The 12955-nt window shown below is 45.0% G+C and overlaps 1 protein-coding gene across 1 annotated transcript in view; it reads right to left on the minus strand.

The window, feature by feature from the left end:
• The window catches only part of LOC121577422 (inaD-like protein), a 240065-nt gene that overhangs the window by 13295 nt on the left and 213815 nt on the right, over positions 1–12955 (minus strand). The window contains exons 32-41 of the mRNA XM_045223383.1: positions 10783–10855; positions 10074–10199; positions 9470–9568; positions 8815–8895; positions 8428–8571; positions 5983–6121; positions 5561–5667; positions 5088–5171; positions 1614–1807; positions 1204–1351 (exon numbers count right to left, since the gene is read on the minus strand). Coding sequence (XP_045079318.1) covers positions 1204–1351; positions 1614–1807; positions 5088–5171; positions 5561–5667; positions 5983–6121; positions 8428–8571; positions 8815–8895; positions 9470–9568; positions 10074–10199; positions 10783–10855 — 1195 coding nt within the window. The remainder of the gene's footprint in view (positions 1–1203; positions 1352–1613; positions 1808–5087; positions 5172–5560; positions 5668–5982; positions 6122–8427; positions 8572–8814; positions 8896–9469; positions 9569–10073; positions 10200–10782; positions 10856–12955) is intronic.

The raw sequence follows: 12955 nt of genomic DNA on the forward strand, positions 1-12955 counted from the left end.
AACTGCATCCAGAAAGCCCCTCAGCTCTACCAATGCAGCTTAAAACACACCACTTCATTAGAGAGCACTGCAGCCTTTGAACATAACTGTACCAATGGTGACCCCTTGTGGAAGAAGGAAGAAGAGTTTGGTGGCTACTGACAGACTTGGTATAGAGCGCTTGCCAGCTTGTAGTCCAAAAAAACGGAAATGATTTTACCTCTGGTTCGGTCAGCCATTGCTATGGGCAAAATGAATTGGGAAAGAATAGGGTTTTGGAATAAATGCCTTAAATAAGGTCTGAGGTTAACACAGGCTTAGGAGATCTTATACATTTTGTTCTATGAGATAATATAAGTCAGTTAACATGACCTTTATGAATTATGAAGCCTTTATATGCTAAATCTGCTTTTATTATTACATAAATGCATAAAAATTCACAAAAAGTGACGTTAGCTGATTAAGATTATCTCATAGAACAAAGCATATAATATCTCCTAAACCTGTGTTTACCACAGACCTTATTTTCGGCGTTTATCCAAAAACCCTCCAAAAACATTAATTTTCCCATAGGCTTTGTTCAACGAACAGTGCCTACAAAAAGACTCCATTACTATTGCTCTCTATTGTTTTGGACTGTGACAGTGAGAGGGATGTTCTTTGATGTGTTACTTTGATGTGTTTCAAGTATAAGCTGTTATTTGTTTTAGTGTAGTTCTTTGTTTTTGTCTGTGAAGGCTGGAGTTATTTGTTTGTCTGTGAAAGCTGGAGTTATTTGATTGTCTGTGAAGGCTGGAGTTATTTATTTGTCTGTGAAGGCTGTAGTTATTTGATTGTCTGTGAAGGCTGGAGTTATTTGTTTGTCTGTGAAGAGTGTAGTTATTTGTTTGTCTGTGAAGGCAGTAGTTATTCGTTTGCCTGTGAAGGCTGTAGTTATTTGTTTGTCTGTGAAGGCTGTAGTTATTTGTTTGTCTGTGAAGGCTGTAGTTATTTGTTTGTCTGTGAAGGCTGTAGTTATTTGTTTGTCTGTGAAGGCTGTAGTTATTTGTTTGTCTGTGATTACGGTGATTGATTACTGTGTTTTTTTTGTAATTGCGGAGTGTTTGTCTATGATGGCAGTTTTATTCAAACTGGACTGAAGGCCATTTCATACATCAAGTCTATGTGGTTGTTTTTTGGTGTGACGGTGAGCCTTTAGGTCTGTTCCACCCCCCCACCCCTCACCTTGAGAATGGCAGCTACCGTCTCCTGCGAGGCCGGCCTCATGTCGTCTCTGTTGACAGAGAGAATCTGGTCCCCCTGCATTAGCCGGCCATCCAGCTCGGCTGCGCCCCCTTTCACCACGTCCGAGATGAACACCCCCGTGCCGTTCCTACCATACAAATTAAAATATTTGATTTATTCCTATGGGTACGTATGCTCAAAATGGATCTCATCTTTGCCATCGAAAGGAGAGTGTGTAGGTAACCAAAGCACACTACTGACAACTAATTCCAGGTAAGAGTGTAGAAAATAGCTACAGCACAGATCCTCCTTACACCTCTTGCTGGTTCACATTAAACTCCCTGCTTGTGGTGAAACTTCTGTTATGAAGACACACCGAGTGTGTGTGTGTCAGTGAGTTGCTACTGTACCTCTTGCCAACAATACTGAGGCCCAGGCCACGGCCGGCCTTCTTCTGCAGTTCCACACTGAACACATCCAGGTTTTCCTGGTTGCGATACTGCGCCTCGTCCCGTAGAACCTTAAGACACACCTTGGCCGGTGTCTGCCTTAGGGCTGTGATGGCGTCCTCGTGGGCCGCGCTGCGCAGGTCCACGCCATTTACCTGGATGGTCGTACACACACACACACACACACACACACACACACAGTCACTCACTCCTTTATCCCTCTAACACCTACTGAAAGCCAGATAAATTATAGCAGTTCTGTATAATTCCAGTAGATGGAGACATTGTCTAAATTGAGTGCACTGGGGAACATGACACGACAATGTGATGTAAGATATGAGGTTATAAGAGGTGCAGAGTTAACTGTGATCGTTTATTTTCAACTGCACAGTTAGCAGACCTGTTGGACAAGATGAGGAGAGAGCGAGATAGACAGTTAGAGAGACAACATCATCGCTGCCAGTTTTAACGTTTTTGAAAAAGCTAACATAAGTGCATGTGATAGATGGGAGTAATAATACATATTTTGTTGCAATCTTCAGTTGTCTCCTCTTTCCTATTAAGAGGCATGAAAAAGTATTATTGTGATATAATGCTTACTTAATTGAGAATGTAGAGCATTTGAAATTGGGGGCGGCAGGCCCATTCTAAACAGATATGGAAAGGTCGCTGGTTCAAATCCCTGAGCCGACTAGGTGAAAAATCTGTCGATGTGCCCTTGAGCAACCCTATTTGCTCCTGTAAGTCGGTCTGAATAAAAACATCTGCTAAATGACTAAAATGTAAAATGAGAGACAGAGGGAAGGAGAGAGAGAGCTAGAGAAAAGCCTCACCTTACTGGAATTTAGCTAAAATATTCTAGGTGTGCAAAGAAATTCCCCAAGCCTAGCCTGTAAGGTAGAACTCAGGAGATTCTGGACACTGTAATCCAGAATATTATCATCACAAGAGAGACTGACCCTTCAGAGCAACTGGCCCAAAAGCACCAGCTAAATTCAACAATTCAACCATCAATAACAAAATTCAAACAAATAGAAATCTCTATCTAAAATTCATACACTAATTATTGGCAAAACTATATTCTATCTAAAAACAAACTTAAATATTACAAAATTCTAAACAGATATCGAATTATCACAGCACCTCGTCAAAATCCAATATTTCAAACAAAGACATCAACAATGTACAGACCGATCGCCTGGCAACAGGATGCCATAAAACAAACATGAGACGCAGAGAAAAGAAAGACTTTGTAAGCATTGTGGGTCAGGTGAAGTACAGGATGAGCAGCTCTTCCTACTTCACGGCTCCACATATGCTTCAATCTGAGGTATTTATCTCATTACATTTGAAAAACGTATTGCAGGATTTCTTAAACTGCCTGTTGAGGAGATGTATTTTGTTTTTTCTAGGAGAAAACATGGAGACAGTAGACCTTGCTGCAGAGCATGTCCTGGCCTGTCATACTATACTATAAGAGAGACAACAGTTCCCACCATTTTTTTATTTAATGTCTCAATTGTTGCTTGTTTGTTTTATTTTGTGTGTATCATTTTTTCGTGTATGATTCTTTTTTTTGTGTGGATGTTTATAAATATTGTTGCTCAAATACATTGTTCATTTTTGTAATACTTCATATACAGTTGAAGTCGGAAGTTTACATACACTTAGGTTGGAGTCATTAAAACTTGTTTTTCAACCACTCAACACATTTCTTGTTAACAAACTATAGTTTTGGCAAGTCGGTTAGGACATCTACTTTGTGGATGACACAAGTAATTTTTCCAACAATTGTTTACAGACAGATTATTTCACTTATAATTCACTGTATCACAATTCCAGTGGGTCAGTTGTAAGTCGCTCTGGGTAAGACCGTCTGCTAAATGACTTAAATGTCAATGTAAATGTCAGTAGTTTACATACACCAAGTTGACTGTGCCTTTAAACAGCTTGGAAAAGTCCAGAAAATGATGTCATGGCTTTAGAAGCTTCTGATAGGCTAATTGACATCATTTGAGTCAATTGGAGGTGTACCTGTGGATGTATTTCAAGGTCTACCTTCAAACTCAGTGCCTCTTTGCTTGACATCATGGGAAAATCAAAATAAATCAGCCAAGACCTCAGGAAAAGAAATGTAGACCTCCACAAGTCTGGTTCATCCTTGGGAGCAATTTCCAAATGCCTGAAGGTACTACGTTCATCTGTACAAACAATAGAACGCAAGTATAAACACCATGGGACCACGCAGCCGCCATACCGCTCAGGAAGGAGATGCGTTCCGTCTCCTAGAGATGAAAGTACTTTGGTGCGAAAATTGCAAATCAATCCCAGAACAACAGCAAAGGACCTTGTGAAGATGCTGGAGGAAACAGGTACAAAAGTATCTATATCCACAGCAAAACGAGTCCTATATCGACATAACCTGAAAGGCCGCTCAGCAAGGAAGAAGCCACTGCTCCAAAACCGCCATAATAAAGCCAGACTACGGTTTGCAACTGCACATGGGGACAAAGATCGTACTTTTTGGAGAAATGTCCTCTGGTCTGATAAAACAAAAATAGAACTGTTTGGCCATAATGACCATTGTTATGTTTGGAGGAAAAAGGGGGTAGCTTGCAAACCGAAGAACACCATCCCAACCATGAAGCAGCATCATGTTTTGGGGGTGCTTTGCTGCAGGAGGGACTGGTGCACTTCACAAAACAGATGGCATCATGAGGAAGGAAAATTATGTGGATATATTGAAGCAACATCTCAAGACATCAGTCAGGAAGTTAAAGCTTGGTCGCAAATGGGTCTTCCAAATGGACAATGACCGCATAGAAAATGTGTGGGCAGAACTGAAAAAGCGTGTGTGAGCAAGGAGGCCTACAAACCTGACTCTGTCAGGAGGAATGGGCCAAGATTCACCTAACTTATTGTGGGAAGCTTGTGGAAGGCTACCCCAAACGTTTGACCCAAGTTAAACAATTTAAAGGCAATGCTACCAAATACTAATTGAGTGTATGTAAACTTCTGACCGACTGGGAATGTGATGAAAGAAATAAAAGCTGAAATAAATAATTCTCTCTACTATTATTCTGACATTTCACATTCTTAAAATAAAGTGGTGATCCTAACTGACCTAAGACTGGGAATGTTTACTAGGATTAAATGTCAGGAATTGTGGAAAACTGAGTTTAAATGTATTTGGCTAAGGTGTATGTAAACTTCCGACTTCAACTGTACATTGCTTTGGCAACAATGACAACCACCATTCATGCCAATAAAGCATTTATTGAATTGAATTGCATTGAGAGAGAGAGACAGATAGAGGGACAGAGAGCGATAGAGAAAGAGAGAGAGCGAGAGCGAGCGATAGGGAAAGAGAGAGCGAAACAGAGGGAGAGAGAGAGAAAGCGAGAGAGAGAGAAAGAAAGAAAGAGCAAGACTAACCTCCAGGATCTGATCTCCAGCCCAGAGTCGTCCATCGCGTGCCGCCGCCCCCTCCTCATACACCTCATGGATCACTATGGCATCCTAAAGAGAGAGAGAGAGAGAGAGAGAGAGAGAGAGAGAGAGAGAGAGAGAGAGAGAGAGAGAGACAAAGGTAGAGGTGATCAAAGCTAGGCTATATGTCTTCTAACTGGACTGAAAGCCTCTTGAAAGATCAGTGGAAACATAATTAATGTATGTTTCTATGCTGTCCTTGGGCAACATGGCTACAGATCATTCAATTAAATGGCAGTAGCTGCTGCTGTGTGTTCTAAGGAAACTGAGAGAGAGAGAGAGAGAGAGAGAGAGAGAGAGAGAGAGCTAGGCTACTCTGCAGTGCGGCTGTGGCTCTCACCTCTGGCTGAGATGGAGACAAGTTGACGTAACCTGTCATGGTCAACATGGTCGGCCCTGAGCAGGGCTAGCAGTCTTACCAGCTGGGTGTCTTTGCCTCCTACGATGCTGAGGCCCAGGCCAGAGCGACCCTTGGCGATCTCTATGACTATCTCCTGGCCTGGAACGATAGGGCACGTGGCTGGGTCTACAGCATAGGTAGAGGGAGGAGAGATAAAGAGAGTTTCTGTTATTAAACCTCAAGGCAAGAGAGTTTATATTGTTGGTTGTCTTCTTTATAATTAATATTATGGAATATACTGTATAACACACATAAACAGGTGTCAAGTCACAACTTTCTGCACAAAGAATTTAATAGATAAATTAATAGACAGCTGATATTGAGTAAAACAGTTCTTCCCCAGTGAGCACAAGACGTTGAAAATACGTATTTTCAACATCTTGTGCTCACTGGGTCCCTAGCCCTGTAAATGGCCTGCTAGTTGTGAGTGTGGGTCCATACCTTTGCTGCAGTACTCAAAGTCTGGGCTGGTGCAGGAGGAAGGCAGGGAGGAGGCAGGGGGGGACACCAGCCCCCCTTCCACAGAGCTCACCACAGGCAGCTTACTGGAGAGCCGACAGGTTTTGGACAGGCTTGCAGTCTGCGCACACACACACACACACACACATTTTAAATACTTTATTTGAATCCACCAATCAAAGTGACAAAAAAAGGATCCAAACATTTCAAAGGTCCCTGTATGCATGGCACTCAAGGGTACAGAAAGCACCTCCTTCTCCTTCTTCTGCCCACGACAGCTGAAACAGAGCAGTACCTAGCCAATTGCTTTGCCCTAGTTCCTGTCAGGCCTGCAATCTGGAGGCCACGCACTGCAAGCCTGTGTACGTGGCCGAGACCTCCAAATATCAGTGCCACCAGCTTGCACCTACACCCAAGGCTGTCCAAGCATGCCATGAGGGGCTGGTATTTAAGCAGCTTCTCGGCAAAGGCCTGCTCCATGTAGCCGTCAAATGAGCAGCCCACTTCCAAAATGAGCCCCTCCCCGTGGCCTCCCCCCACAATAACAATATCTGGCGTATTTGGCACACAGGAAAACACATCATCATCAACATCAAACCAGCTTCCTCTTACACAAGAATGTTTCTGCATGTGTGCTGTTGGTGAGACATGTTGTCTCACCTCGCTGGCTATCAGGTCAACAAGGCGGTCATGTCTAGCAATGTACAAAACAGCAGCCATTCACAACATGGGCAATGGACTCCATTACATTTGACTCATGTAGAATACAAAATGGGTCATGGTTTGCAGGGTACCAGAGTGCTAGATTATATTTTGTTGGTAGAACTTGCAGCCTCCCCTTAACAGTAAAGGTGAGAATGTCTTCGCCAATGGCAGCATTCTGGTATATGGAATGGGAGACAGAGTGGACAGCACAGTCCAGAGCAGAGAGTTTCCCCTGCAGCCTCAGGCCAGTCCAGTGTTGCAGTAGCTGCATCCGTCTGATACCAAGGAGTGTTGTCCTGGATGTAGGATGAGATGTTCCACCATGGGTGACAGAAGCCTCCACAACAACACCGCAATCTGCCACAACTGCAATTTTTACATTTTACTCATTTAGCAGACGCTCTTATCCAGAGCGACTTACAGTTAGTGAGTGCATACATTTTCATACTGGCCCCCCATGGGAAACGAACCCACAACCCTGGCGTTGCAAGCGCCATGCTCTACCAACTGAGCTACAGGGGACTACACAGAGGCAGTCACTGGCTCAGTTTGCACCGTGTCCACCTGAGCTCCACTCCAGTCCGGTTGCACAGGTCATTGAGGTCCGGCCAGTCTGACCAGACTCCAAAGCCCGCAGCAAGTGTGTCCAATTTTCCATTGGCCTTCCTCCTGAAGCCCAGGAAGTTGTCCTCAGTGTCCCTGGCCAGTGGAACCTTCCTCCTGAAGCCCAGGAAGTTGTCCTCAGTGTCCCTGGCCAGTGGAACCTTCCTCCTGAAGCCCAGGAAGTTGTCCTCAGTGTCCCTGGCCAGTGGAACCTTCCTCCTGAAGCCCAGGAAGTTGTCCTTAGTGTCCCTGGCCAGTGGAACCTTCCTCCTGAAGCCCAGGAAGTTGTCCTCAGTGTCCCTGGCCAGTGGAACCTTCCTCCTGAAGCCCAGGAAGTTGTCCTCAGTGTCCCTGGCCAGTGGAACCTTCCTCCTGAAGCCCAGGAAGTTGTCCTCAGTGTCCCTGGCCAGTGGAACCTTCCTCCTGAAGCCCAGGAAGTTGTCCTCAGTGTCCCTGGCCAGTGGAACCTTCCTCCCCTGTAGGTCCAGAAGGAGGGAGGCTCTGGCTAACTGTCACATCGTCACTGTTGAGCATGTTCAGTCTGGTAGCAGTGCAAACCACTCAATATTCGGGACTTCTAAACCCCCCTCTCTTTGGCTCAGGAAGACAACATCACGTGTGGTGTGTGTGTTTAAGCATAGCCACTTTCTCACCACTTGAACAGTTTTGTTATTCATTTCCCTCAGAACCTTCTGTGGGATTTGCACATTTGCAAGCAGATGTTGAATCTTTGCTAGGGCCACCTCTCTCACAGCTTCTAGCTTCATGACCACAGGCAGAGGGGAAATGTCAATCATATCAAGCCTGGTTGAATACTCATGGACGAGCTCCTCAACTTGTTCCCCCCACTCGCCAGCAACATTAAACTTATGTCCAAGATAACTATATGTTTCGTGACGAGAGTAAACTCTGATTGGTTTATTCGTTAGTGTAAATGTTGGGGGCTTATCAGTTCTAGACTTGTACCAGCGCTTACCTCCGCTGCATCTTTCATAGAACACTGCATATTTAGTGTCTTTCACTTCCTGCCCAGACCATTTCAAAAAGTCATCTGTGCGAGAAAGCATGTCTTTGATAACATGCTCCTCTCTGGAGGAGATCTGAAAGTCATCAGCATACCCCTGTCCTGGGTTCGGTGTCCGCACATGGGCTGGGGCACACTGGCATTGCCATTTCAGACACTGGTTGATGGATGACGTTAACAGCACTCAATGGGTAGCCGGTTTTTATGCCAACCCTGAGTGGGATTGGCTCAGTCAGCTGCTTCACGCACACACACGCACACACACACACACACACACAGCAAAACACAACAGAAACATAAATATCATTCAATATTTTACCAGATATTTAAAATAGCTGCGATTAACTGAATAATGCATTTTACTGTTAAATATTAAACACAAGTTGTCTGATACTGTGAGGTCGCTCTGATTCATTCTACCTTCCATTGCACTACATGGAGTGTTAGGGATAGAGGTAACCCAAATCCACTGTCATGCTCACCTGCTCCAGAGGGGTCTTGGCAGCTGGCACAGTCACACTCTCCGAAGACTCAGCCGCCTCCTTCTCTGAGGCCTTGAGCTTCTGCAGAGAGCACAAACAAGAGTTACAAGCATGAACACACACACAACACACACACACACACTAGGTCAGAAGAATACAGGTCACAGGTTTGAATTCATCACCCTGGAAAACTTCAAAAGGAAAGTGCATTTGTTTTGGTTTGTGCAATGACTGCCTGGTGTTCATGTTAGGGGTGTGACTGCCTGGTGTTCATGTTAGGGGTGTAAAAGTGACTGCCTGGTGTTCATGTTAGGGGTGTAAAGGTGACTGCCTGGTGTTCATGTTAGGGGTGTAAAGGTGACTGCCTGGTGTTCATGTTAGGGGTGTAAAGGTGACTGCCTGGTGTTCATGTTAGGGGTGTAAAGGTGACTGCCTGGTGTTCATGTTAGGGGTGTAAAGGTGACTGCCTGGTGTTCATGTTAGGGGTTTGCAATGACTGCCTGGTGTTCCTGCTTGACTTTTAAGTTGCTCAACTAATTTAGACCTGAGAAATCAAGTCAGTAAACAACTCAGTGGCTTGTTGCCTGGACACACGGAGGCTCTCAGGCTGGTAGGGACTTGTAGGGTGCAAAGAGGAAGTAACACATGGGCTGACCTTTGAGGAAGTCTCTCCCTCTCGGAGGATCTTGAGTGTCGCTTCTCTGGACACAAACTCCGTAGCTGTGTTCCCACTGGACCCAACACTGGGATTCACCTGTGTGTGCGTGTGTGAGCGAGAGGCAGAGAGAGAGAGAGAGAGAGAGAGAGAGAGAGAGAGAGAGAGAGAGAGAGAGAGAGAGAGAGAGAGAGAGAGAGAGAGAGAGAGAGAGAGAGAGAGAGAGAGAGAGAGAGAGAGAGAGGAGAGAGAGAGAGAGAGAGAGAGAGAGAGAGAGAGAGAGAGAGAGAGAGAGAGAGAGAGAGAGAGAGAGAGAGAGAGAGAGAGAGAGAGAGAGAGAGAGAGAGAGAGAGAGAGAGAGAAATACAGGTCAGAGCAACAGAATTGCCAAGACACTGAGCAGAACATTTATTAAAAAGACAGCTAGACGTAACACTTCAATCCAACATCAGGTTCGTATTCATAAGTATATGCAAAATGTAGCAAAACAGGGTTTCTTTGCAACAGAAAAAGAAAACAAGTGTTTCTTATTGTCCAGGTAGTCCCTCCCTTTATCTGTCAGTTTTAGGACAGGTAACAGAGCGTGGGGAGTGGAGCCTCTTACCCTGCTGATGGAGATGGAGGCCTCCAGGGGTCCCCTGCTGAGGGCCAGACTCTCTGGGGGTTGGGGCTTCTCTGTGGGGGCCGGAGCCACTACCACCGCTGCTGCTGTTGATTTGGGGGGATGAGTCTGGGATAACAATAATGATGATGATGATTGTGATGGTGATGATGATGATGATGGTCATGATGATGATGGTGGTGGTGATGATGATGGTCATGATGATGATGATGATGATGGTGGTGATGATGATGATGATGATTGTGATGGTGATGATGATGATGGTGGTGGTGATGATGATGATGATGGTGATGATGATGATGATGATGGTCATGATGATGATGATGATGGTGGTGGTGGTGATGATGATACATTGAGTCAACACATTCAAAGTAGAAAGTTGTCAACTGCACTGCCATTCCTTCCAATTGAGTTCATATCTCCAGATAAGTGCACTGATCAGATATGTGCAACAAAAAAACATGCATGTTTTGGATAAGAAGGGTCCATTTTGGACCAAGGGCTGACGATTTCTGATAGATTTCAGTTATTGTTTTGTTGCTTTTGGAGGTGCGTTTGTGTTTAGGCCTGAGCAGATGCTTTCGCATAACATATCTGATCATCAGCTTTTGGATGACCATTCGGTCATAGGAGTGTATGTGTGTAGCTAGGTGTGTGTGTGTGTGTGTGTGTGCATGAGAATAGGACTCACCTCAGTGGAGGAGAGGACAGCAGGAGGGTTTGGAAAGGGGGGAACGGCCATCTGGTTGATAGCATCTTCATTCCTATAGGAAAGGAATGGGGAAGATGAAAAAGAGAGAGAGAGAGGAATAGAGAGAGAGAGGGAGAGAGAGAGAGGGAGAGGGAGGGAGAGAGAGAGAGAGAGAGAGAGAGAGAGAGAGAGAGAGAGGAGAGAGAGAGGAATAGAGAGAGAGAGAGGGATAGAGAGTTAGAGAGAGAGAGGAGTAGAGAGAGAGAAAGAGAGAGAGGAAGAGAGAGAGGGATAGAGAGTTCGAGAGAGAGAGGGAGAGATAGGGAGAGAGCGAGGGATCGAGAGAGAGGGATAGAGAGAGGAATAGAGAGGGAGAGAGTTAGAGAGAGAGAGAAAGGGATAGAGAGTTAGAGAGAGAGGGAGAGAGAGAGGAGAGAGAGGGAGAGAGTTAGAGAGAGAGGGATATAAAGAGAGCGAGAGAGAGAGAGAGAGAGAGGGAGAGAGAGAGGGATAGAGAGAGAGATAGAGGAGTAGAGAGAGAGAGAGGAATAGAGAGAGAGCGATAGAGAGAGAGAGAGAGGGATAGAGAGAGGGAGAGAGGAATAGAGAGAGAGAGAGAGAGAGGAATAGAGAGGGAGAGAGAGGAATAGAGAGAGAGAGAGAAAGGGATAGAGAGTTAGAGAGAGAGAGGAGAGAGAGAGGGAGAGAGTTAGAGAGAGAGAGGGATATAGAGAGAGCGAGAGAGAGAGAGAGAGGAGTAGAGAGAGGGATAGAGAGAGAGGGATAGAGAGAGAGAGAGAGAGAGAGAGAGAGAGGGAGAGAGAGAGAGAGAGAGAGAGAGAGAGAGAGAGAGAGAGAGAGAGAGAGAGAGAGAGAGAGAGAGAGAAAGGGATAGAGAGTTAGAGAGAGAGGGAGAGAGAGAGAGAGGAGAGAGAGAGAGAGAGGAATAGAGAGAGAGAGGGATAGAGAGAGGGAAAGAGTTAGAGAGCGGAGCGAGAGCGAGAGAGATAGAGAGAAGGATAGAGAGAGAGAGGGAGAGAGAGAGAGAGAGGGAGAGAGAGGAATAGAGAGAGAGGGAGAGGAAGAGAGAGAGAGAGAGAGAGAGAGAGAGAGAGAGAGAGAGAGAGAGAGAGAGAGAGAGAGAGAGAGAGAGAGAGAGAGAGAGAGAGAGAGAGGGGGATAGAGAGAGAGAGAGGAATAGAGAGAGAGAGGGATAGAGAGTTAGAGAGAGAGAGGAGTAGAGAGAGAGAAAGAGAGAGAGGAATAGAGAGAGAGAGGGATATAGAGTTAGAGAGAGAGAGGGAGGGATAGGGAGAGAGAGAGAGGGATAGAGAGAGAGGGATAGAGAGAGGAATAGAGAGGGAGAGAGGAATAGAGAGAGAGAGAAAGGGATAGAGTTAGAGAGAGAGGGAGAGAGAGAGAGGAGAGAGAGGGAGAGAGTTAGAGAGAGAGGGATATAGAGAGAGGGAGAGAGAGAGAGAGAGAGAGAGAGAGAGAGAGAGAGAGAGAGAGAGAGAGGGAGAGAGAGCGAGTTTTTATAAAACCTTTATTTTATACTCAAGTGTTTACACAAATAATGGCACACTGCCTTTTCAGAAATGAAACAACAAATGTCATTCCTAAATAAAAATTAAAACAAAAATTAAATAAAAATACAAAAGCATATATATATATATATATATATATATATATATATATATATATATATATATATATATTGTGACGTCACGAGAGGCTACACAGCTTTCAGCGGGATTGCTCAAGTAGTGCAAGGAGACCAGGTTCAACCAAAACAAGGATTTTATTAAAGGTCTTGGGGAAACTAACGAAAGTATAACACAATACTGTTCTCTGGTGGCTCTTTAAGGGTTAACAGTTCAGGGATGTCTCTTCCACATCCAAAATCATAACTCTCCTCGCTCAAATAACTTTTCCCCAGTCTTACTGTCTTCCACGTTGCAGCTAGTGGCCAACCCAGCAAAACGTCCTTCCAAACGTCCCACACGTATTTCCACAGGTGCATATATCCAAAGGTGAGTATTTCCCAAAGGTAAGTATCTCCAAATCATTATATTCCTCATGGAAGTGGACGTGCAGCACTCTTGTCCTCCAGAGAGCCCAGGTTGGAGACTGTGTCTCTTCCCTTCCAAAACCTTCAGCTCATCAGCTCCTC

The sequence above is a fragment of the Coregonus clupeaformis genome, chromosome 11, assembly GCF_020615455.1.
Source record: "Coregonus clupeaformis isolate EN_2021a chromosome 11, ASM2061545v1, whole genome shotgun sequence".
NCBI classification, from domain to species: domain Eukaryota; kingdom Metazoa; phylum Chordata; class Actinopteri; order Salmoniformes; family Salmonidae; genus Coregonus; species Coregonus clupeaformis.